Below are 26,293 nucleotides of genomic sequence, written 5' to 3'. Positions count from 1 at the left end.
TGTCTAGAAATTAACGTTAAAAGGAAAATCAGTGCGTCAGGTGAAGGTCCGCCGTCCAAACGTTTGAAGAACACATCCCCGACGAATTTGTCCGCATCGAGTAGCGAAAAGCTAACAGATTCTCAAACGGAAGAATTGCTTCAGAAAATGACTATGATAACAGAATCGTGGCCTTGTCACGATCTGGAAAGTCTCTTTGCGTCTCTCGAAGCAACTTTGGAAAGAAACGAGGAAGATTTGTGTACAGCAATGGAGAAATGTTTGGAGCAATTCACAGAACTGAGAAGGATAAAAGTACACGTGAAGAAAGAACAAGACGATGATGACGATGATTGAATTTCGGTTAGAGAGAAAAGGAATTTCTCAAACAACGTAAACTCTCATTCAGTAATCTGCAATTCCGTGTAAATCGTGCCACTAAAGACCTGTGTATTTTAATTTGATTGATCATTTTTTATATTGATAAGATTTATCGAAGGTACACATACATATACATCAAGATATAATCTGATATCAAAACTTCCTGTTCACAATGGTTGCACAACAAAGAAAGTGTTCACCTTTGTGTGGTTTTAGCGTCGAATTACTTTCTCTGATGCGAAAGTGTCCCTTAACAAAATAAAATATACTACTATACAAGGTGTTTCAAAACTCTGATAACGATCAAATGTCTCGTAAGGAAGAAATTTTAATAGATTGTAGGTCATTGGATGAACTCTGCAAAAGACTCAGTGATATCTACGACGATCAACATGAATAGCTGTATAGCAACGAAATAGCCTCCCTCTTTCTCTGTATGCTAATTCATGATCAACCGTAATTGTCGCGTCTCTCCGATGAGGGAAGACGGAAAGCAAGATCGAATCTCCTTGAAGAGAGGTGGAGAGAGTGAAGTAATTCTCTAGGCTTATCAGTTTGTGCTGGGCAGCCGAGCAATGCGTTGCCTCGTCTTGCAGTTTAATTGTGCCTTCGGTATTACGCGCGACATACATCCAACCCTTTACGGAATATATGTGACAGTCTATTAACTTCCGCTGATCGAGCACCAACTGTCGGAAGTGGTTCCACTCTTCCGTCACCTCGAAGCCGTTAGGTACGTCGCGCTTCACGCGACCAGAAGGAGGCTCTTCACAAGAAGCCGGTAAACCCGTGCATCTCTTGCACATGCCAAAATTTTAATAAAATATACAGAAGATCTTGAACGATAGTTTATCTCTCGGTTTACGATATTAAATTTTTCTTTTTTTTTATATTTGGTATCATAATTTGCAGTTGACGTTGTACTAAACATTTCTTTATAACATAGTGGCAGAAGTTTCTGATCCTGATTTTAGTTGCATACACTTTTTGGGGGGGGGGCTCTTAAAAATATCAGGTTGGTAGCATTGTCCAGCGCCATTTTATAAACCAAAGCCTCCATTTTGTTGACTTCTATGATCTCTTATTCATACATAGAATAACTTGAACCTTAAATTTTCTTATTCTTGTATCAAAAGGGACATTTATTATACAAAAATACAAAATATAAACAGCTTTAAGTTAAATACACAGCAGTAGTATGAACTTAACAATGGTTACTTATTTACTATAAGTAATGATAGACTTATGAATCGCGTAACATGTATTTCGTGTAAGTAGACCTCGTACAAACAAAAAACAAATAATATTACATTTAAAACTCGTCGAAATATGTATATTATATAAATAAAATTTATATAATATGCTTGAGTATAAAATATTTCTTTCGATGTTACACGAACAGTACACTTATTTAAAAAAATTTTAAGAAATATAACTATAGCGATTTGGCAACAGTAATACTATATAATATTTATGTGCTCTTTACGATATATAACAACAACGTATATCATCAGCATAATACAAAACACTAGAACACTATTCACTGTCCAGACTATTTTTAAACATATCACAATATTTACTTATAAGAAAATACTACATATGTATGTTCATTTACCGATTTGGATAAAACTTTTTGGTAAAAACTAACATGCCATTGGAGATTTAGTTTTCACTTGAATGTCAGTTTATCACTTTAAAAACTCACATAATTTTTATTCAAACCGGTGAGTTGGGAATATTCTGTGTTCCTTTGTTAGAGTACAATGATATAAATAACAATAGTATAACACCCTTTGGACAAAAACACGTCCACCTTGAAACGACGCTTTCTATCGTATTATTCTGGAGACATATCCACCATTCATACGATTCCTTACAATCCGACAATGTTCATACAGAACTGTATTCACTATTCAGTAGAATGTATTGTTTCCGTCATCAATCATTCATCATTAACTAGATCTATAACGATTGGTTTATTGCCCCTGTTCTCCATTCCAGCGGAACATGGGGCAACGAAATGGCGATCGAGTTCCTGAATGTTCTCCGTATTATTATTTATCTCGATCTCGTCGTTGTGCATGTAAATCCCGTATTTACGTAACATTTCGTTTGTGCCGTTAATGTTACCGTTACAGTTTATTAAATTTTCTTTCAAGATGTCGCCAACAGAGGCGCCATTTTGATTTTGTGTTTTCGCGACACGGTCTGTTGTATTCGAAATACATTTCTTCTTTTCTGACGGTTTTGTACTTTTCTCACTTGATTGTACCGATGTTTTCTTCTTTTTTGAAGACTCGTTGTTGAGACCGTTGGTTTTAGCAGGCTGTTTCCGTTTCCTCGCGTTCTTCTCTTCTAATAGGCGCAACTCTTGCTTTTTCATCTCTTCGATAACGTCCCGGAGCAATAACTCTTGCTCGAAGCGATTCGGTGATTCATGGTTGATATCTTCACTGCTACCATATCCTCTGACGATCCGTAATACTTCTTGTATTTCATTACCGGGTGTTTGGTCAAACGGGGTAGTAGTTCGTTGCGAAGGTGTTGATGATTGTTGAAGATGTGCCGATTGTGGACTAAGTGTTGATAAAGGCGACAGAGACTGCTGAGTAGGTTCTGATCGTCTAAGATCCCTCGAAGACTCCTTGGATACTATTTGCTGAGGTATCGATGATTGTTGAAGAGGTGTTGATTGTTGTAGATGTGTTGATAGCTGCTGAGGTAATACTGGTGGTTGGCTAAGGGGCGCTAATTGTTGTCGAGAAGTTGGTTGTTGAAGAGGTGTAGACTGGTGTTGCGGAGATCCTAAATGTAGTTCCGGAACTACTGCATCTTCGTGTATCGAATTAATTATTTTCTGTGACTGTTTTTCAGAGGAAATGTCTATCATCAGTACCTCGACTGCATTGATATCTGTTTGTTCCTTATTTTTATTAATATTTCCTGATAGACTATTTATATCGTTTGTTAAGAGTATAACATCATCGTCCTTCTCTTTAGAGTTCGAACTCGACATTAAATAAGGTTCTACTGTTAAATCGTTTAAAATAGCGCTTCTGTTTAACGCTATATTTTCCCTGTCTACTGAATCCTTGCACGTTACATTGTTGCTAACCGGATATTGATTGGTACTGTTTGCTACGCGTAGCGTTGGGTCACAACACTGATAAGGACTATTACAGAACAACAGAGGATCGATATGAGAAACGCTATTTTCATAGCCATCTTTGTTCGCCTTTAATTCGGCAATATTGCATGATTCAGTTTGAGTAGTAGCATCGATTGCTTTCATTCTCAGATGTTTGCGTTTTAAAGGAATTTTAACAACAACTTCCTCTCCTATCCTGATGGTTAACTGTAACTTTTTCCGTATCTTCAGTTCAACATTTTCCTTAACCGTAATAGTCGAGGGTTTGAAAGAGTCAGGAAATATTTTAATTATTTCATTATATTCTGTACACTGAGTTGATGTGGTAGTGATATTTTTCACTGTAGAAATCGTATGCCTGAACTTGATATGCACATCTAAGTCCGTTTTACACTTGAAATACCTCCCGCATATGTTACAACTCGCCCCCAGGATAACTACACGACAGTCACGCAACATTACACCGGCAGGGATATTAACAGTTTTCGAGCTGCAATTACCATTAAACGCGGTGTATTGATGTTTAGACCTTCTCTTCTGAAGACCCATGCAGAAAAGGAAATCTTCTTTTCCCCTTATTTCTGAAGTGTTTAAGTGCAATCTTGAAACAGCTGGTAAACAGTTTTCACTGGTCTTGATTGTCCTCAACGAGTATTTCCCAGGATCACCAATGGAGTGGTAGTCCCTCGGTATATGTGGCGCCATCTTCTAAAGATTATTAACTTCTGTAAAAAAAAAAGCATTCAGGAACTATTATAGTAATTACTGTTGTTTTGAAATTAATATTGAGCATTTCAAATTTAATAAAATTATATGAATATTTATGTTACAAAAAAATACTGATTTGATATGTTTTTAATAGAGAAAGAAATTAAATTTCATAAAATTACGAAACTTTACGTTAATAACTTAAATTGTTCAGATACTTACATTGCAGCAAACTGATCAGGACGAATAAGCATCCTTAAATTGATTTATCTTGTTTATCATGGAATTACGCCCAATTTTTAAGCGAAAGAAATCATTACTCAACACTGTGGAATGCGGCAGAATGTATGGCACATCCTACATCCAACGGAAGTTGCTTGAGATGATGCAATTGCAGTGTTGTCGGGTATTAATCCTACCCCCACTTTTACCACTACGACGTTAATTTTCGGGGCAAAGTTAAAGGAAAAATCGCGTCCAGATGATTACTTAAAATATAAAAATATGTATGATAATCTTTAATAGTAAATCCAATTCAACGTTTCTCCGAAAACTAATACTTTTGCTGATGCATCGACATTGTAGTCCGGCAACGCAGCACTGTCGCAATCGGAGATTCCGATAAGACCCAAGGATGTCAGCCAATAGCAAACAGCGTTTCACAACCACAACCAATGTGCGTCGTCTCACTCTCCTACCCGTCGCCCGTAATAAAACTGCTGCGCAGTTACCCACAGCGCACACTACTCACTTCCAATGTAGAATTTGTTATTCAAGATTATTTTGTCAAGATGTGGCCTTAATTTATATTCTATATATTTTACTAATACATTCTATAGAGGCTGGTATAAAAAATTTTAATAAATAGGCTGCAAAATTCGTTATTTTTCTAACCTAACCAAAATTCTATATCTTGGATTGGGAAACTTAATTATAATTACTAATTACTATTATATTAGGTATCACTGTTATAGTGTAATCTATAGGTATAAGTTATTTATCACTTTCTTGGGTATTTAGCTTACTGTAAACTGAAATTATTTGCAGTTATATAGCATTAATTGGGTGATTAATTTATGATATTCTTAAAAATATATTAACTTTAATTAGAATGTTATAGATTGAATAATGATAATGTAGAAGGCGTATCAAATAGCACTGGTCACATATTTGGATTGGCAGTCACTGGGCACATGCTGTGCTAGACTAAACACGCTCAACCGTAAACACGTCGAGATAATACATAGAATACTCTCGACAATCATGCATATGTATGTACATATGTAAAAATATAGCCCAATTTTTTACAAAGAAATATACATAAATTTAAAGTATCCCGATACGATATGAACATAAAAAATATTACTCAATCAAACATTAAAATATTCTTCTATACATATATGTAATTAATTATTAATTACAAATATATTTTGTTACACTAATGTTTCAAATTATTGCAGAAAATTTAACTATACAAATAATAACACGTTATAAAGATATACATTTATTTTTCGCTGAATACCATCAATTTTTTAATTTGTATTTGAAATGTAATATTAATAATGATTTATTATATTAAATAAAAAATTATATTGTTTAGTTTCGGGGTTGTTAGATCGAAAAGAAAGATTCCTGTCAACACGGTCCTGTGGCGCAACGGATAACGCGTCTGACTACGGATCAGAAGATTCCAGGTTCGAATCCTGGCAGGATCGACGAATTTTTTTTTTTGTAATTTAAACATACATTCCAATATTTTAATTAATACGTTTTTATTTTGTACAGGACCGACTAATATCTGCGAATGTATTTCTCAGTATGGATACTCGTGCTTGTACAGTTCACACGTACACGTAAGTTTTACTTACTTTCCTGTATTGTAGCTAGAAGATCCCACTACAATTATTATTCTTCATTATTCACATTTTACTCTGATAGCTTTAATTTCGAGTAACTCATTTTATGATGCTTATAAAGTTAGTGGAACAACTTTTATAGAACACATTTTTACCGAGGAACCGCTTCTGGATTCGCCCCGAGGGCCATGCGAGGGCTACGAACGTGGCGAGGACGATCTTCAAACGTTCGATTTTATAAGCAAATTGAAACTAGACCTTCTGGAGACGCATTACTCTGGCGTGACCCGCGTTAGAGGTAGCAATCGCATGCAAACAGCCTACAGATTGGAGAAAGACACCGACGTCACTTTGCCAACAAAGTACGAGCACGTGTTCCATTTTTGAAACGATGCCGAAAATCTCCTTTTCAATTTATTCGAAACCTCCTTTTTCGCATTCCCCTTCAGAAATATACTTCCCAATGGATTGCCAGAGGAATTCAGTGCAGTCTGCACGTTCAGAGCCAGGAAACTGCCTAAATATACTTGGCACGTTATCCGGATCGTCGACATGAGAAACGAGCCCCAGTTTTTAATCGCTGCGAATCCAAAAAATCTGACTCTCGATCTTTCTGTGAAGGTCCTTACAGGAGAACTCCAGATGGTATCGTTCCCAGCTGATCGCGTGAGTAGAATTCTAAAATCATAAGGACGCAAACAATGGCAAAAGTGTTTCTATTGTTCAGTCGACATTGACCTTAGCATATTCATGTACCAATTTCGCAACCGATCACAACAAAGAAAACCGTTGTCATTCTCTCGGACCCCTCAACCATTTCCCGTCAATTGAACACTAATTATCTCCGACCCACATCTTTCAATATTCATGACCTAGGACACCCTATTCTTTTCTCAATTTTCAAAGCATTATTTTCAAACGCGATCGAACTCCACTAACTTCGAGCACCGTCGGCTCAGAAGCTCGTCGACAACGAAGCAGCTCTTGAAATTGTCATCGTCGATCGCTGCCTGCGAGCACAATTCACGATATTTCGAAACGAAACCCTGTTGTTGTCGTGTCAAAAGCTCTCTGTCAAATACCAATCGCTATGTGGGCGTGTAAATTACGCCCTGCTGTCACAGGGCACGTGGAAATCGTGTCACGGGCTGTTGCGTAAGCGTCGTGTGAAATAGTTTAACAGTTTTTACAGGGCGTTTACCATTGCCTGCACGCGTGCAAGATCGGAAATACCAATAAGAATACCATTATTTCCGACATTTTTTTAACCCTTTGGAGTCTTCAGACGTTGTTCATTATTTTCATTAGTAGGCCATCAGCTTTTTTCGGATGTTTATATAATTCAACAATTTCTCTTTTGATTGTTGATAGATGTTCGATAAAAATTGGCATAAAATTAACATTGGTGCCTTTAAGGATAAATTAGTGGTCTATATAGATTGCGAGTATGCTGGTACGCAGGAAACGGAAGCACGGGGACCGATTAAAGTCGATGGTGAAATCTCGGTATCGAAGATGTCCCATAGCGAACTCACAGTACCGGTAAGTTCGATCATTCGTCCTTGTAATTGAACACACTAAATACATCTTGAAACACATATGGCATTCTTATGTAACCACATGACCGTATTTCGCGTAAGGTCTTAATAAGCGTTCTTAGAATATAGGAACTCTTTAATTCTGATAAGCTCGACGATGATCGGAGGGCGTGCGATCTCGATTGAAACGCGGACCAAGTTCGTTCGTGAGAATTTCCCAGGAATTCACGGTGGATAAGCGCGGTTCTTCTCGCGACAAACGTATCTGTCGCGCGCGGCAATTAAGAAACACTTACTTAATAAACACTTTATAATGAACGAGGCTGGGACGTAAGTGGAACGAGCTAGATTTAGCGTCCCGCTCGAAGTGTAAAAGCGTAGCAGACATACAAAAACGCGGTGACGGATTCATTAGCCCAGTTTCACGAATAAACGACAGAAACATCCTAATGAGATGGTTGTTTCCTTTAAAATACTCCAACAGTACGCTAAGCTTAAAGAATTGATACTATCACCTTGAAATATTATCGATACTAGCTATTATTCATGTTTCCAAATGGGAATATTCTTTCAAAGGTTATTGTAATTTCTCTTCAACCTTTTGAACGTGTGTTCAGATCGATATACAGTGGATGGTCTTAAATTGCGATCCTACGAGACCGGAGAGGGAGAGCTGCGAGGAACTACCGGTAAGCGTATATATTTTACACAACTTCACAATCCATTAAGATCCCGCGGTTGTAATTAACGTAATTGCAGAAGAGCCTTAGCAGCCCTTTATTACCTCAGAGGAGACCCAGCTGCGAAATTATCTGTCCACAGGGACCTCCTGGAATTAATGGTACAAATGTATGTCAGAACTTCTATCTATTAATGAAATGTAGATTTAATCTTGATCAATTTTAAAATTATATGATACTGATTTTTCACCCCCTCAAGGGAGGGGGTGGGTGCCATAGGTTGAAGTGCCTATGTAATTAGGCACTAATACAATTGACGATACAAAGGAAATTATTTTTAAAATAATTCTTGCTCTGAAGAGCAATAAAATTTTCTTTGTTAAGGGCTTGCCTGGTCTAACAGGATTACCTGGACCACCCGGACCAGTGGGAGAACCCGGTTTACCTGGACGCTCTGGTTTACCTGGCCCCGTTGGGGCAGAAGGCAAAATAGTACGTCTTCAAAAACACATAATTACAAGCATTTCATTTCGTTTATTATACATTGTCACTATTATTTTGTAGGGTCCGCAAGGTATTACTGGTGCTCGGGGATTCCCTGGCAGTCCAGGCCCAAAAGGATCGATCGGTCCAATTGGACCACCTGGAGCTAAAGGGGAAATCGGAGAAAGAGTGAGTTTATTATTTAATTGCTTTATTGCGTGCTGATTTGATGTTTTATTTTCGATGTTTATATTCTTTCCGATTTCCGTCAGGGAGATATGGGCTTTGCAGGACTGAAAGGAGACCAAGGATTACCAGGACCACGAGGGTATCCAGGTTCACCAGGTCCACCTGGCCCACCTGGAAACATCAGCGACTATCGTGATACTTTATCACCAGGTCCTCCAGAGAATCCGGAACAGATCGGTTCGAAGGGCGAAAAAGGTGATCGAGGTCAAAAAGGTATTTCTTCGACTTCTATTTTTAAAGCTCTGCCTTGCACGGTTGAATGCGGTCGTGTCAAACGTTAAACATTAGCGTTAAATGCGATTACGTTGATTTATCCGATAAGTAATCCCTGAAGTGCTGGGTAAACTGATTCAATCTTGTTAGAAATCGTGTGGAGTTGTGGGTGTGCTGTGATTCCTCGTTAAGCACATTATTCCTTTGCCAGTTGATGGAAGATACCGAACCCTTTCATTCATTTCAATTGCATACAAATTATTTTCCTTATAACAAATAATTGCACGTTGCTTCACAATACTCCAAACAAATCTTGACTTTGTTAATGAGTTAATTGCACTCTTGCAAAAGGTCATTGACACTTCTGAAGAAATAATTCCATCCAATGAAGTGTGTCAACAGCCACATTTAAAGATCGTGCACAATCGTTTTAATGGCTCCAACTGTCTAACCAAAACGTTTTCACTTATTCTGTCTTCCTTATATAGATAAAGAATTAGACTAAAAATCTTTATTCTTGTATTTCTGATTAATTTATGACTTTTCGTTGGTATTCTAAGCATGAGAGATATGATTTCAATCTTCTCTGATGGATGACACGAAAACGATGCGTTGTTGAAACGGTATTCGACCTAGATACAGCCATTCAAAGTGATTGTAAATCAATTTGTTGCAATCTGCTGCAATACTCGCAAACCCATTTCTTTTATTAATCATTAAATGGGTGCCATTCTCGTGACAGAAGCTACTAGTTGTTCTTAACTTATCTAATTGCAGCCATTCAAGTACTTTCCCAGAAAATAATTAACGTATAGTTTAATCCTTTCGCTTCGAAGATAATAAATTTAATTTAAGGTGAAGTAGGAGACAGAGGTTATCCTGGACAAGACGGTTTTCCTGGCCCAGAAGGTAAATCAGGTCTTCCTGGACTTCCTGGTTCTATGGGAGTTTCTGGTTTACCTGGAACTCCAGGTTCTCAGGGGTTACCAGGTCCTCCTGGTGAAATCGGTGCACCTGGACCGCCTGGAATTCAAGGATTAAAAGGAGAACCCTGTCAAGATGGTAAATCAAATGTAACATCAATCAAATGCTTATTAGAATTTTTGTTTATTCCCATAGATAATTCCTTTATTTAGGTTTACCTGGATCAGTTGACGGTTCCGCAATACCAGGACCACCTGGTATACCTGGGGAAAACGGTCCTCCAGGATCACCAGGAGTACCTGGACCTATCGGACCCCCGGGTTTACCAGGATTAGAGGGAATAAGTGGTCCTCCAGGTTTGCCAGGAGTTCCGGTAAATATATATGTTTGATTTAAATATTACATGATCTATTTTAATTATTTCTGTATTTGTAGGGTTCAGTTGGTTTACCAGGAAAACCAGGACCTCCTGGGCTCAGTGATATTCTAGGACCGCCAGGACCACCAGGACCACCAGGACCACCAGGAGTTGATGGGAAACCTGGAGAAGAAGGTCCTATTGGACCATCTGGTTTCCCTGGAATCACTGTAAGACTGATTTTCATTTACTATAAAATGGAATAATTAAGTCTAACTAGGATCTTTCCAGGGTATGCCAGGTTTACCGGGCGTTGCTGGTATGCCAGGATTAGATGGACGACCTGGGCCTCCAGGTCTTCCGGGTCCCCCTGGACCCCCAGGACTAGCAGGGTTAGATGGGGATATGTTGAACACAAATAATGTCTTGGAAACCATTGGTAGTCCAGGAGTTAGTGGGCCAAGAGGTTTACCAGGTTTTCCTGGATTGGTATGTACATATTTCAGAAAGGGAAAATGATTTTAATAAAATTCTTATTTATGGCTATTTGTAATCAGCCGGGTGAAAGAGGTCCTGCTGGAGAACGAGGACCAGAAGGTAAAATCGGACCGCCAGGAATACCGGGGAAGGATGGAGCTTCAGGTTTGCAAGGACCACCTGGAATTAGGGGACAAACGGGAATGCCAGGTTTTCAGGGACCACCAGGAAGAAGCATCACCGATTCAGAAATTCGAGATATATGTGCCAGTGTGTTAAGAGGTAAACATCTACTTTTTTTTTAAATTTTAAAAATTAAGAAACTAATAGTCCAGTTAGAAATATTTGAAAGAAACGTGTGCACCGCACAACATACAACGCCGTTGTGTAATGTGACCCATTCTTGGCACAATCTTTGCTTTAAAAAGATACAAAGATAATTATACATTTTATTGCCACATACATATACAGAGCAGATGACTGAGATGGCAACACTGATGCAAGGTCCACCTGGTCCTCCTGGCCGAGGCCGTCCAGGTCGTCCTGGATCACCTGGTCCTCAAGGTCGCCCAGGTATACCCCAAGAAAAGGGTTACCAACTGCATTTGCCTGCATTTAGATCTATAACTGTAGAACACGATATGGTTACGGGTTTTTGGTATCTGTTCACGAAAAGTCGCCACATAAGAATATCCTTAATGTTCCTGATAGTCATAGCGAATATCATAATGGTCATCATTGTCATTGTTCTGCCACGAGTCACTTTAAATTACACCAATAAAGACGATGGAATCCTGCATGTGTCACAGAGCAGCTGAAAGAACTAACAGAGGGTCTACGAGGGCTTCCCGGGTTGCCAGGGCTGGCCCGTCAGGGCCATTCTGGTCGAACCGGAACCCAAGGCATCCCAGGTACCTACTAGACAAAAGATCCTTAGTAAACTCCTTATTAACTCCTTAATAAAACTAAAATATTATAATTGATTTGATATTGAAACAAGTAGTTAACATTGCATGCTTTTAATATTAGGCGCACATTCTGGTAATAGTGGACCTTTTAGATGAAAATTAAATTGATTAATTATTACTTAGGAGATCCAGGACCTCCGGGTCTACCCGGCGAGCGTGGTTTTGTAGGATTACCTGGACCGCAAGGTTCTATGGGTTCCCAAGGTCCACCCGGCGAACAGGGAGAGAAAGGTGATAGAGGAGCGGAAGGCGTTGGCGTGGAAGGTCCAATGGGACCAAGAGGATTACCAGGTACCACATATACTTGTTCTTATTCATTATCACTTACTAATTTTAATATTTTTTCTCACTAACGTATGTAAATAGGGCCACCTGGTAATGATGGTGTGGGTCTATCTGGCCGGCAAGGAGAGCGGGGAGAACCGGGCAGACCAGGTAACGAGAAAAAAAAATTACAAACACGTTTTTAAGATGTGGTTTTGATACTTTTAGTTTCATTTATCGATAGGCATTCCTGGGATAAGAGGGCCAGTTGGACCGCAAGGATTACCAGGATTTTGTGAATTATGTAATTATCCAAATGCCAATTATTTACAACATACTCGTGGTAACGAGAAAGGGCCTTAAATTAAAATTCAATATACTTTCGCGGGAGTAAAATGCGAAATTTTTAAATATCAAGGGAGAAGGTATGATTTTACAAATGATGCATTTTATGGTCATAATCAGGAGAGTAAACCTACCATTTATGGTTACCTTAAGGATTTTTATGACACTCGACCTTTGATTTCAAAATCCAGCTTGGTATTGAGCAAAAGTCAATGGCCATAATTAATACATCTACCTTAATAGTTTTAAAAATTTTTTGAATCACTGCTATGTTACGATAATATTTCTTATGAATGATTTAGATATTTAACTATAATATTTAATAAGTAGATCAATACAATTTGATTGAAACACTTATTACAAGGAAGTATTTTCTAAGAAATAAAAAACTGATCGTGAATATGAAATCAAAAGAATCTTACAATACGATTTTTAAATATGTTTACTGCTCTCCCGCGCTTAGTGGTTCTATTCCTCGTTCCCTCGTTCCAAGAAACGATGGCGCCACCAATCGTTTGTGCCCGTCGAAATCAGTGATGGCCGCGAGGCTCGCGAAGCACAATACATCGTGATTCCGTTGAGTTTGTTTATCGCAATATTCTTGTGCTAAGAATATTTCCACGGCTTTAGTTCGAAGCAGACTGAATTTCTTCGCGGTTTTATGTAACAAGTTCGTTCGAATGAATCGTATTTGTCATAACGATCTATAAAGACGCGGTTGATCTTCTTGACAGTTCGGTCCTGTGTTCAGAGTAGCAGTAGCCACTCGAGTGCCACGAGAAGTGTTGCATCGCCACTTGGCTGACTTTTTCAGAACGGTAGCCGTACTAATGACGTCGTGTACGTGATCGAACGATACGAAAAAAGTTTCTGTCGACACGGTGACGGTCACCCCCACACCCGTCGGCACTTTTTTTTTCTTCTCACCCTTGCTGAAGACACGCGCATCAAAGGTGTTCAAGGTATGTATACCGGCAGAGCAGGTTAGGTGCATCGCCGTGTCTCGTGACGGCGATATGGACGAATTCGATGAACATACATACTTGCATGTTTTTGTATATTTTAAACAGTATGTAAGGATAGTTTTTATTTTTATAACGATAAAGGGATTTTTAATTCTTTGCTTTGTGGTACCTAGATAGTAAAACCTGTCTACTATTATTGGCGATAGAAACTAATCCATAATTTGAATGAATAATAAAGTTATCTAAATGTCATATGATATTATATTGGAAAGAGCACAAAAATAATACAGAACGGTATATTGATTATACTGATATGGCTTAATAGGCTTGGGACTTAAATTTTGCTTTGCTTGCAAGAAAATCGTCCCCTTATTTATTTACCGTTATGATATATTATAACGGTAATGATAAGCTTCGACAAATAAGATTAACTTCATATGCGTCTAATGTAATATAACGGACACTGTCCCGGCGAGTGTACTATCTGGCAAAGGAAGTGTTAAACAGTGTCCCACTGACACACGTTACTTCCTCTACTCGGCACTGGTCCAAAACATTATTCTCAATTGATTCATGGTGGTCGTGTACCAATTGTGAAAGTTATTCGAGTTCTGCTACGTAGATAAACATATGAATAGTTAATAGATTTATAATCTGATCATGTAACTTTCAAGTTCGTATATCTTCAGCGATTTACATTTATCCCTGACGTTGATGTACGGTTAAAAATTTGATGGGTTAGAAAGTGTAATAATCCTTTGATCCGACGAATAATCCAGTGGATTATAATATTGTAAGTACTAATCCGTGTGACGGTATAAATGATTATTCTTCGAAGCTATTGATCTTTATATTGATATTCAAATTGAGTAGATAGATTTCAATTATAAAGTATCCAAAATTGACCGCGCCTTTTGGTCGTTCCATTTCTCGCGTTCCCCTGTACCGAAACTGTCCCACATTCCTGGCCGTTCCTCTGTCTCCTCGGGCGATCTTATACATCCCCACCTGGCCCACTTATTGTATTGATTCAAACTTAGGCATCTACACACATTCCTCATTCTTTTGCAACTTTCTGCTCGACGAGCTTCTTCTGACGCTTACTGTATGATCCTTCCGGCAATTTATGCGTCACAAAGACGGTAATTCCAACAGGGAACGTGTATGCGAAAATGGCAGACCGAAATACGTCAGAGACTTTCAAGTTACCTGGACAATTCTTTCGGCCATACAGTAGGCCAAGAAATTTAATTCAATGGATAAATGTTAATTTATAAATTCGACTGTTTTTATTTATATTCCAAGCAATCAATAAACAATTTACATTGAAAAAAAAGGAACCTAACTTCCTGATTATGGTGCAGGTTGGTTCGTTGATTGCTTCGGGGAAAGATCAGGATAAGATCTAACGCTAAATAAAATTCCGCCAATGGCACACGCGAATACGTACTTACGTTCCAGCGAGAGTATCGTAAAATATCGATTAGCCAGTAGAGAAACGTACATATTTTTTATTTCATTTATCATGACTCCTGATGTACAGGGTGTCCCATACAATTGGGCCAAGCTATAATTCTACATTTTAAAGTTATAGCTTCACCCTGTATATTTGCCAAGCATTCCGCGTGCTCTCGGTAGCACTGATATTAACCAGATCAGCGAAAAAGCTTTGTTCGCTGTTAAAAAGTAACTTCCGCTCAGAGCTGTACAAAACGGGCCTCCACAGGATTACATAAGTTGTTCCGTAGGGATTTGCTTTGCCGGTTTCTATCCGATTTACCGTTGCACTTTATTCTGCTTTCCGAACTATATCTTTTTAAATAACGACGATCGCTAATGAAATACGAGCAGGTGCAATTGAAATTTCAAAGCCAGCACATTTTTTCTCCGAATATCCATCGGTAACCTCAGACCGGAAAGCATTTACAAAGTTCATTACACCGCGTAATTAAAGAGCGAAGTGGCGAACAATACGAGAACCATCGATGCTGGTTCGCCCTTCAAATCGAGTTTGCATAACGAGTTTTAATGACTGCGAACGAAGATCAGTTGAAGAGTCGATGGAATCGAAACCGTCCTTGTATATTTCCAATAATCAGAATCAAAGAGCGAATGGAGATCAAGTGTTGGTACTCGAAACTGATATCTGTCATTTCGAATTATCATCGAAGAATTATTTTTATTTGTTTTTTTTATTATTGTGTATAAAGAATATCGATTTCCCGCCCTTCCCTCTAGGCAACCCCGCAGGCATCCCCGGGGAAAATGACGATATAGCGAAAGGGGTCTGGATGTCCTAAAATGAATGTCTAAGAATGCAAGAAGAGTAATGTTTACTTGAATATTAATCGATTTAAATGGACATCTAAATTAGTTATACAAGCTTTAATGTTAATTTTATAAATTTTATTTGAGCTACTTTTTTTTATGTTATGTATATGAAGGGGTCCTTTTTCGGAGCTCGCCTCGGTTCCCCTAAAGTCTCAGGTCCGGCTCTGAAATGAATGGTCGTAAATAAATAGCAGTACTCTACGCCTATTCACGACTGCAATAATTCTATGTAAAATAATCAATAATATCAAGTGGGTATTTGAAATATCCAGCCTATTCAAGAATTGTCAAAGAGCTATTTTCGTTGCTTACCGTGAAACGTCGACGGTTCTCCGTTGCTCTTGAAAGTACATTCCATCGAGTGTAGTACTCGAGTATTCGCGGCGAATCATTTGAGAAAACATTGAGAATTCATCTTGTTCGATATACGCTCTAGTTGAAACAGTTGGGTAAATTTACTTAGTTTTTTGTGATTTTCCGACGAGATATACGGTGAACGACACCCTTTGAATCAGAGGAGGCTAGTTTTGTAACAACATATTACTTGCAATAAATGATTCTGCGATATCTCATGTATTTTTAGCTTTGCTGAGGCAATTATATGCGTAAACACATTCCATACCGAAGAATTTCAACGAATGAAGATAAGAAGTTGAATTCAAAAGCGCTGCATAGATAAATAAAAAATGTTTCACTTGATAATTAAATGAAGTGTAGTGTCGTATTTTAATTACGTTACGCAATTCGTTTTACTTCTTATTATTAACTCGTTGTTAAATACTTTTAATTTTCGCATCAATAGTTTCAACGCGTTTAATACCACTTAGGTCACCAGTGACCCACATGAATGATAGTTTCACATTATCTAAAACATTTTTCTTTCGAACGATTGCAGAATATTTTGATGAATACCGTTTTTCACTCGCTGTATTTCGCTATATTCGCGAATCCTATGGGAGGGAGAGAGTATGTAATCTGTGAAAACAGGTGAGCAGATGCATTAGTCTTCATGCACAGCAACACGCATAAAGCCTCTTCTTTTGCCCGATTTCCCTTTCTCCCAACTCTTTTCATTCTAAATGCACCTGACTCGGTGCCGTTTTGTCGAAATACAGCCGACGAGGCATTCCTCTTATCGATTTCTCGTTTCATGCAACGGCAAATCGATTCCCTGAATAATACGAGGGAAATGCTAAAAAACGAACATTTTCAGTAAAGGTACAGAAATTATAGACGTACTTAACGCTGTAATTAAAATAAGTTAGAAACTTTCTCCGGAGCATTTTTAAACGAAAAAAAGTAGAAGGGCTGAAACTTTTAACGAACCGATTTAATACCACGATACTTTTTCTTTTTTATTTCGATCACTTCGTTACCTTCGTTTCAGCTCTAATTTATCCGTAAACTATTAATTGCTTCGATTCGACGACCACTTCCGGCTACTTCTGCAGCTCGATTTTCCCTCGAACGATCCATGAATTATGAAACAGTTGCATCTACCGCGTCGAGTGGTTTCCACGTTCCATTAAGTTAACGATTGAACTCGGTTTCATCGATGAACCTCGATGAAAGTAATCGTCGTAGCTCTTCTGTGATTCCTTTGTTACCCGGACGAAAGTTGATGGGATACTGTCCGTTCCCATTGGAGAAAAAAGAAAGAAAAAAAAAAAATTATTCGATTGGTAGAAATGAAATTAAACCAGCCAGTTGTAGGGAACATCCTGTGCACCACCAACCCCGTCGCGTCCGTTCAAACGCGGAAGTTATCGTCCAGGGGTCAAAGGTGCGCATCCTCTCTCCAGTTATAATGAACGCGTTTCTTGATCTTAATAGCATCGAATTAATGACGCGATCCTAGCTTGGTCACAATAGACTGGAACTAATCAAGGAACCGCGTGATGAGAATAATGCGAGGTGCATTCTGCGGATGCCTCGAATAGTTCTGCAATTCACGAAGCTTAGCTCCACGCTAATAACAATTTATTGCGTTCATCACACATTTATATTGTATCTGGTTTAGCAATCCAGGGGTTAAAAAGGGGTGATTAATAAAAATAATAAATCAACGGTGGCAGGATACATTTCAAGCTTCAAATTAATATAGCATAAATACTATTAAATCGCCTCGAACTTTCCAGTGTTTCGAAATTAACCGTTTATCATGCCAGAAGCTAATATAATTGCTAGTCGAGTTAACGAGCTTCGATGACTAATCGACGAACGCGGCCTTCATTTTACGTGCGCCTCGTTTCTTTGCATACGTGCTACGCTTACGTGCTACTCTCGTAGTGATCTAGAAGAAGTTATGAAACAAAATATTAACATTCGCTAGATGAAAATTGCTGAAACATAATTCTTCTTTTAGGTAAAATGGCGGAGGATGGCGCAGGAGGATCAGGAAACGGTAGCTCAGGAGAGGCGAGCCGGTTGCAGCTCCTGCAAGAGATGCGGCAACAAAATTTCGACAGCATCCGGTTCGCATCCTATCGCACAGCTTGTAAGCTGAGATTCATTCAAAAGAAAGTTCATCGTAAGTATAGAATCAGTTAAAATGTTACTAATCATCCGATATAGCCGGCTGTGTATCATTAACTTTTAAGCATTCTGGTACAACCGTGACTGACCCAACAAGGACCCAACATATGAAATCCCATAAGTACATTTACAACTTATGATTTATTGTGTGCAGTACACAACGTCGACATATGGAATGTAATCGAGGCGTTTCGAGAAAACGGTTTGAACACACTGGAACCATCGAGCACGTTGGGAGTGTCGAGGCTCGAAACTTTATTGTCTTCCTTATTTCACGCTCTTAATAAACGAGTGCCTGTTTCTCAACAAGCCAAAGTCGATGCTACGACTGCCCTGTTGATGAACTGGCTACTTGCCGCCTACACTACAGGGTACGTAAAAATATTGAATATCTAAGAAACTAGTATTCCATTGATCATGAGACGGTAATAATAAATTTTTCTACAGGGAAAACAATAAAATATCTGTGTTCTCGGTGAAAGTAGCATTGGCTACGTTGTGCGCAGGAAAGCTGATGGATAAGTTTCGATGTAAGTTTTCGATTCGTTATTTCCCACTGGGGGGTACTTATAATTATTCATTGATATCATTTATCGAACAGATATATATTCGCAAATATCCGATAGCAACGGTCACATGATACACTGGAGATTCGCCGAGTATTTGAAAGAAGTTCTAGCGTTAACAGCTGCTGTTTACGAGTCACCGTCCTTTGGGTACTCCGAGGGTCTCGCCAATTCAATATTTCCTCAAGTAAGTTCGTTCAGATGAACTGATCACTGAATATGCGATTGATAAATAGCAAACTTCGTCGGACGCAGTGTGACTCGTGAATGAGTATCGTTGGTGTCACGCCGTGTTTCAGAACTCGAAAGTCACGGTTAACGATTTTTTGGATACGCTTATGTCTGATCCAGGACCGCACTGTTTAATATGGCTTCCACTGTACCATAGGATGGCTGCTGTTGAAACAGGTGATTTTTCATCTTCCGCTATGGCCCTCGGATGTTCGGAAATTTTACCGATAACCGGGTATCTCACCTTATTAAAAATATCATGGATAATTGGTTTCTTCATCCACGTGTGATTTTTCAGTGGCCCATCCTGTTATGTGTGACGCGTGTCACAAAGAGAACTTTACTGGCTTCCGATATAGATGTCAGAAATGTCACTCGTATCAGCTTTGCCAGGACTGCTTTTGGCGTGGTAAAGTTTCTGGAACACACAATAACGACCACGAGACGAGGGAGTACAGTAGTTTCGTACGTATTCTGGAGACGAAGTTTCATAATTGTCCTCATAGTGATATTATTAATTCGTTAAGAACCAAGCAGTGAAATAATGCAATTTTTACAAGAAAGAACAACAAGGTTTTAGAAAATTGTAGGACATAAGAGTGGAAGGACTTAATTGGAACGTGGCATTGGCTCTTAATGAATTAATGCATTTTATTTTTCACACGACACTCGTTTCTATTTCTTGTATAGAAATCACCTAGCAAACAAATTGGGCATTCCCTGAGGAAGAGCTTCAGATGTGTACCTGAAAAAGGAAAGAACAGCTTACCGCGATTTCCGGAGCAACCAGAGAAGACATTAGATTTATCACACATAGTGTGAGTGCCATGATCATGATATTCCATGCTCCAATGGCAATGTACTTCTTAGATCTAAATAAATTCCCTACATTGCAGCCCACCATCACCTTTACCGTCTCACAACGGTTTTCCAGATCCAGGTTTTATGGCTCCTTTCGATTCTGGATCGATGGATAGCCGTTCTACCTTAAGGAGGTGAGCGCGAAATAGTCAAATGATGCACACTTATTTTTTGTTAAATAAAAAGTCACACTTTATTTATTATTTTTTTTTTTTTTTTATATTTATCATTTGCACGTTATACAGTATGGATAGTTCAAGACTGGATGATGAACATAAATTAATAGCACGATACGCACAAAGGTTGGCTCAGGAAGCTAGGACTATGGTAAGATATTGATTTTTATATATAAATTAGTTTAATATTCCTTATAACAATATATTGAATATTATAAATACAGTTTTTTTTAAATCGTTCGAATATTATAAACATTTGATATTAGATATATCTGACATAATAGTTCGGTAACAAACGTATGAAACTTTAAGCGAAATGCCTCGGTGTGTGTAAATTAGAGCAACTAACTCAATTAAGCGTAGTACTGAATCATGGTTTTATGGTACTAATAATTTCATAACCACACAGCCCCGTGCCGCATCCAGAATGTCGCAAGCTGATCAAGCAGTAAGTTTTAAGTACATCAAATTATTCGTTTTTTTTTTTTCCGTCTACAATATGTGTTTTATGTTACAGGGTAGGGCTCCGTCTGATGCAAATTTGGCATCGCTAGATGCCTCGAGAGCACAACGAGAACTTATATCGCAGTTAGAAGCAAAGAACAAGGAAATAATGCGCGAGATTGCAAGGTTAAGGTATACCTGTGTCGTTTATTTCCTTTATATCAAGCCTAAACCTCGAATTCATCCTGTCGAACCATCCTAGGATCATGCATGTTAAGAGAACATTCTGTTTTGCTTTGTCACCTTGGTTGCGTATAGTGCATATGTTACAGTAAAAGTGTAAATGACTAGTAAATGTACCTATTACTTTAATTGATGCTTTTACTGTGACACGTATATGTATATATTAGAGCTGAAGACATCACAATAATACTAACATTAATACAAATCTCGTCCCTTTCATGTAATGATATTCATACTTTATATATTTATTTTTATACTTAGAATTTAGGAAAATTAAATCTAAAATTATTACTAATATTAATAGTTTCCCACCTGTAACCAATATTCGTTCTTTTTCACCCTTATCATAATACATGAACTCATAAAGTTTAATTACTTATTGCAGTTACACTTTAAATAATTAAGTTTGTGATGTTCTGTAACAACGAAATTATTACTTAATTATATTAGAAGTTCAATTTAATTTGTACAACTAATAGACCCACTAGATTCACATACAAACACTACATTAATAATAATTCTCGCTTCAGCTTGTAGTCAGTCAAATGGAATACCTAGTTCAAAAGGTATTCCACAGCTCTTGCTTTCTAAGTAGCTGACAGTTTATTATATTGACATTAAATTCAACTGTAGGAGACAGCAAGAGATAGAAGCAGCTGGTTTAGAAAATCCTGCATTAATGTCTGAGCTGAGAGCCTTAAGACAGAGAAAAGACGAATTAGAAACTCACTTGGCAACGTTACAAGACTCCAGAAGACAATTAATGGTGCAGTTAGAAGGTTTAATGAAAATGTTAAAGGTATCATTCTCAGTACAGTATATACGTTTTTTTTTTTTAGCAATTATTTAATTTTTTTCATTGTAGTACATCGTGTAAAACTTTAAAATTATATAGAACCATCAAGCATCGCCAAGATCAACACCAAATAGTTCACCGCGAAGTACAAAGTCCCCACCTTTACCACCTGGTGTTGTTCCAAGCAGTAGATCAGCACCTCCAACTCCAGGAGGTCCGCTTTCTACGACACCTCAACAGCAACAACAACAATCGCAAAGCCAACAACAAATGTCTCAAAGCTATCAGAGTTCTGTTCCGACGACTTCAGTGGCGAGTGTAACCAATAATACCATGCTGGGAACAATACAAAATCCTATTCCAGATAACTTGTCGTGTGTTGGAGGTGATGTAAGGTAGGCAAGCATATGAACAATCTATGTTGAAAATGTATAAAAAAAAATTAGTGAAAGAGAAATGCTATAAAACAGAGCAAAAGCATTTACTACAATCTTTGTATAAAATATTATTTTCTGAATACTTTTACATTAATTTCTCGATTTAGTGGAAAGTTATATTTAGAAACATATTCAGAAATGTATTGACAGATTTTGAAGACATAATATTTGTGAAGAAAAGGAATTATTTTTTCCTTGTTTTTATCAATATTTTTTTATTTTCAATTTCCGTCGATATATTTGTGGATGTTTTATGTAAGAACGATTTGTACAAAGATTTTTGATATGTTTAACGAAGTGAACGATAATCTCATAATTAACATTATTGATTTTTATATAACTTAAAATACTTAACATGGTATATACATCTAGTGTGCACTGTGCGCCATATTTGAAATAGTCATTAATACATAAATTTAATATAATTATCAAAATTTTTAAGTTATTAGTACACATTTAAGTTGTAAGAAGAAATCAAATACAGTCTTATTTTAGTCATATTTATAAATTAAGAAAATTTGCTGCTGATTACATTTATTTGTATTTTATATACTTATGGGTTTAATAGTTGATTTCTTCTACATGTATAGTGCAAGATATAATAGTTTTCGTAGTCTCGCACCATAAACAAATCAGCACAGTAATTATATTTTGGATCGTTGCATGTGAATGTTAACGAAAATATATTTTTATTCAACTAGTAACAACAATACATTTCGTACTAGTTGAGTAATAAAAAAAATTGCATATTTGGAACATTCCTATATTCAGTGTTATAAGTTTTGTTTTGTATTTTCATTAAACAAAACATCAATATATTTAAACCCATGTTGCTTTTGCTATCTTATGACGCTTTTAGGCTGTATTGAACTTTTATACTTTTATGTTATTGATTATACAGAGTGTTCGGCTACCGAAGGATGTCCACCCGTAGCCGAATACCCTGTATATTAATTTTCCACGGTTTGCATTTAATTAGTCTTATGAACCATTAAGATATAGACAATTAAGATCACTGCACTTAAGACAGCATGTCAATATATTTTATTGTATAATAAACAAAATAGTGCTATACTTTCTTTATACAGAATTGTACAATGACCGCGTATATTGTTTTCTTTTTTAAAATAAATTATAGTAGTATAACATCTTTTATTTTTAATCTTCCAGTTTCGGTTACTAATACGTTTAGAATATTTATAATATTTCATGAAATTAAAGCTATGCGTTTTAGTAATATAAATAACTTATACTATTTGGTTTAAAAAATGACAAGTATGACATGTATAATGTTGCATGTTTGCAGTAGTGTATTATTATACCAATTTACTAATGTTTGAACATTTTATGAAGTAGTTACTAAGTAATTGCACAATAAATTTTTAAACATTAGATGCTTGCACAATAACGTCAACCACTGTGCGTGGCATGTTACAATTTTAATTTAGTATTTATGTATTTGGATATCGCTTTATGCAAAGAAAATAGAGATTTTCGATATCAGGTCTGCGTTCAGGACAAACAGCTTGCCAGGAAGTGGTTCCAGCAGTGCGAATAATAGCTTGGGTCGATCCTTAAGAAATGACTTATTGGTAGCTGCTGACAGTGTTACTAATGCCATGTCAACACTCGTGAGGGAATTAAATTCGGGTATGTTAAATTACAACATTTTAATATAATTTGCATCAGAAATGAATGCAAAATATTTTTGTAGTTTAAAATGGCACAAGAATTTGTACTTAGCTATTTTCTTTAATACAGGCCTTCAATATAATCGTATATTTGGATTAGGAACAAAACATAGAAATGTTTATTTTAACTCTAAGAAATTAACATTTCATAAATGCGTTAATGACAAGATATTTACTAACTAAAATCAGAAGATCATTATTAATGTGTATAAGCCTACTTTCATTTTGTTTCTAACACTTTGAGTAATGATCAATTTATTAAAGAAAAAAGTAAAGGATATAATGTATATAAAAATATGTTTCAAACAAATGGTTTTTATATTTACTTCTTTTATAACATCGTTCATATTAGTGTAAGCAGGCATGTTTTGCAGTATTTTTATTCTATCACATCATTAGATTTTTATAGCATGTAACAATGCATTCCCTCCTTTATATTTAGTAAACGAAATTTTACAAATTTATTCTGAAATTAAAACGGGTACAAGATGAATTTTGATGTGCATACATAATTCTATAAAAAGAAAGATAGTGTATATTCGAAGAATGATTTATGAAGATGTATGTAATTATCAAAATAGTTTTATATCCTATGCAAATTTTGTCAACATATCTACATATCTGCATTCTTGGTAAACTTTTACAGATGTAAATACATAATTTTTTTCTCCTATCATACAGTTTGCTTGTGTAATTTCTATATTTTCTTTTTTTTTTTTTTTTTTTCCATTTAGTATAGATTTAGCAAGATTTAGTCTAGTAATAGCACAGACTACACTACACGTGAAACAGCAAGTGCTTCATTTAAAAAAATTTAAAATTCGTTTGACAATCATAAATGCCATTAAGCTAATTTCCATCAAAATTTAATTTCTCAATTCTTTTATAAAATCAACACAATTTTCCATGCTATATTTATGATGTATGAATTATAAAATTTCTCCTCAAGCAACAAAATTAAGAGATAGAAAAACATTAATTGAAGTTACAGAACTACCATTTATTATTTTGTCTGAGATAAGTGGTATCTGAGTAATAAGGGTATTATACAAAACTGTGATGTATTGAGGAACATTTAATTAAAATTTTTAAATGTAAATTTATGTAAAATACTTTGTTCATATTGAAATTCCAAAGAACAAATGGATATTCCTATATACAAATGACACTTTAGACGTGTTGTGGAATGTGTGTGATGCACCCCTTGTGAATGTTTCCTGGTGCCTTGCAGACTCAGACCAGGAGGATCATTCTCACAACTCTGGCCGAATTAACATCAGAAAACCGTTAGGTAAGAGTTTGTTACAATTTTAACGCGTTATTACAACTCTTTCGTACCTTCACAAGCATTTGCGAGATATTACATCACTTGCTTCTTTTACATACATAAATATAATCACTACAATAGATAGTTGTTACAACAAATATTTTGTTATTTCAGAAAGCAAAATAACAAACACTAAATTCTCAGGTATCATTTTTTAGTAATTAAAATTATACTCTCTAGTTTTCTTTAGCAGTAGTTAATGAACCACACAACTTCTATTCAAATGTATTTGTAATGTATGTTTGCATTTACAAATCTGTAAGCATATTTATGTTAGTTTAACACATTGTAAATAACAGATGTAGATAACTTATTTAAATAGATATACATATATATATGAAACAGATTTTGTAAAAAAACTGGCATACTTTTTTTTTTTTGCAAAATAGTAAGAGAGCAATTATTAAAATGTATTAAGTTTATCTGTAATAAACCAAAATGCTATTTTCTAAATATATTACTGTATATCTAATAGATTTCATTATTTTTAGATTTCGAGGCTGGTGAGGATGGAGATGATAGTAGCGGCGGTGGAAATTCTTGGCGAGAAGAACTTCAGCGTCGCTATCAGCAAGAAAATGATTTTCTGGCTGAATTGCGTGCACGCAATGTTAACATGTCGCAAACACCATCCGCTACCCCATCCAGTGAACAAGAACAAGAAAGAGGAGAAAGGGAAGAAGCGGATGGAGAAAAGGAAGATGAAAATGAATCTAACTGGACAGAACCAGTGAAAAGATGGGTCAATCGATAAGTTTGTTAGATGACATCTATACATATTTATTCTAATGGCTTAGGAACTGCTGCTAAATGAAATGCAAATAAGTTATTATAGCTCCACTGGTTATTTATGATGGGAATATATCTGGGTGTTAGTGTGAAATATAATCAGTACGATATTAGAGTTTGGAGAGTATTTAAAAGTCTTAAATTTTTAAAATAGTACTTTTAATTTCAAAAAACTGTTTGTCATAAGATACCATGCTATAAATTTCAATGATAATATTAAATTAATATTACTATCTTTAGAAAGAATGGCGTATTGCTTACTTTGATATTTAGTAACTATTTTTTAATATTATTTACAAACTTTTATTGTTTATCTTCTTCAGTTCAATA

At 36.5% G+C, this 26,293-nt stretch overlaps 3 protein-coding genes, 1 long non-coding RNA gene and 1 other non-coding gene across 20 annotated transcripts; 3 read left to right on the top strand and 2 right to left on the bottom strand.

Moving 5' to 3' along the window:
- Positions 1-340: 340 nt before the first annotated feature.
- On the top strand, positions 341-13,534 carry LOC117602108 (uncharacterized). Of its 10 annotated transcripts, none has more exons than XM_034319666.2 (21): positions 341-1,093; positions 5,817-5,910; positions 6,002-6,069; positions 6,215-6,434; positions 6,522-6,738; positions 7,444-7,614; positions 8,228-8,299; positions 8,370-8,459; positions 8,651-8,782; positions 8,855-8,962; positions 9,046-9,235; positions 10,091-10,297; positions 10,372-10,532; positions 10,595-10,747; positions 10,809-11,006; positions 11,075-11,276; positions 11,466-11,567; positions 11,804-11,905; positions 12,086-12,253; positions 12,329-12,397; positions 12,471-13,534. In XM_034319666.2, exons 3-21 carry the CDS (start codon positions 6,021-6,023, stop codon positions 12,587-12,589), a joined length of 2,730 nt encoding a protein of 909 aa, XP_034175557.2. In that variant the 5' UTR covers positions 341-1,093; positions 5,817-5,910; positions 6,002-6,020; the 3' UTR covers positions 12,590-13,534. The 10 variants fall into 10 exon arrangements, with proteins under 10 accessions (XP_034175557.2, XP_034175555.2, XP_034175559.2 ...); XM_034319664.2 differs by having other exon boundaries at positions 341-1,141; XM_034319665.2 differs by lacking the exon at positions 341-1,093 and adding an exon at positions 2,885-3,024.
- LOC117602113 (uncharacterized) lies at positions 2,303-5,065 on the bottom strand. The gene is made up of 3 exons (XM_034319683.2): positions 4,777-5,065; positions 4,439-4,704; positions 2,303-4,233 (listed from the first exon to the last, which is right to left on the bottom strand). The coding sequence occupies exon 3, from the start codon at positions 4,211-4,213 to the stop codon at positions 2,303-2,305; it is 1,911 nt and encodes a 636-aa protein (XP_034175574.2). The 5' UTR covers positions 4,214-4,233; positions 4,439-4,704; positions 4,777-5,065.
- TRNAR-ACG (transfer RNA arginine (anticodon ACG)) lies at positions 5,859-5,931 on the top strand. Its single transcript has one exon. It is a non-coding gene; the product is annotated as a tRNA-Arg (tRNA).
- On the top strand, positions 13,400-26,101 carry LOC117602110 (dystrobrevin beta). 7 transcript variants are annotated; one of them, XM_034319676.2, is made up of 18 exons: positions 13,400-13,533; positions 18,233-18,397; positions 18,557-18,773; positions 18,850-18,932; positions 19,004-19,155; positions 19,268-19,376; positions 19,498-19,664; positions 19,890-20,017; positions 20,096-20,194; positions 20,306-20,387; positions 20,646-20,684; positions 20,754-20,866; positions 21,557-21,722; positions 21,819-22,114; positions 23,661-23,806; positions 25,079-25,138; positions 25,289-25,318; positions 25,666-26,101. In XM_034319676.2, exons 2-18 carry the CDS (start codon positions 18,238-18,240, stop codon positions 25,926-25,928), a joined length of 2,310 nt encoding a protein of 769 aa, XP_034175567.2. In that variant the 5' UTR covers positions 13,400-13,533; positions 18,233-18,237; the 3' UTR covers positions 25,929-26,101. The 7 variants fall into 7 exon arrangements, with proteins under 7 accessions (XP_034175567.2, XP_034175565.2, XP_034175568.2 ...); XM_034319674.2 differs by having other exon boundaries at positions 20,754-20,872; positions 25,666-26,100; XM_076691649.1 differs by lacking the exon at positions 13,400-13,533 and adding an exon at positions 14,146-14,329 and having other exon boundaries at positions 20,754-20,872.
- On the bottom strand, positions 14,826-17,773 carry LOC117602119 (uncharacterized). Its single transcript, XR_013063273.1, has 3 exons — positions 17,244-17,773; positions 16,180-17,059; positions 14,826-16,031 (listed from the first exon to the last, which is right to left on the bottom strand). It is a non-coding gene; the product is annotated as an uncharacterized LOC117602119 (long non-coding RNA).
- Positions 26,102-26,293: the final 192 nt, after the last annotated feature.

The sequence above is a fragment of the Osmia lignaria genome, chromosome 13, assembly GCF_051020975.1.
Source record: "Osmia lignaria lignaria isolate PbOS001 chromosome 13, iyOsmLign1, whole genome shotgun sequence".
NCBI lineage: Eukaryota > Metazoa > Arthropoda > Insecta > Hymenoptera > Megachilidae > Osmia > Osmia lignaria.
The sequence above is the reverse complement of the archived record's forward strand: the minus strand, read 5'-3'. Positions and strand labels throughout refer to the sequence as shown.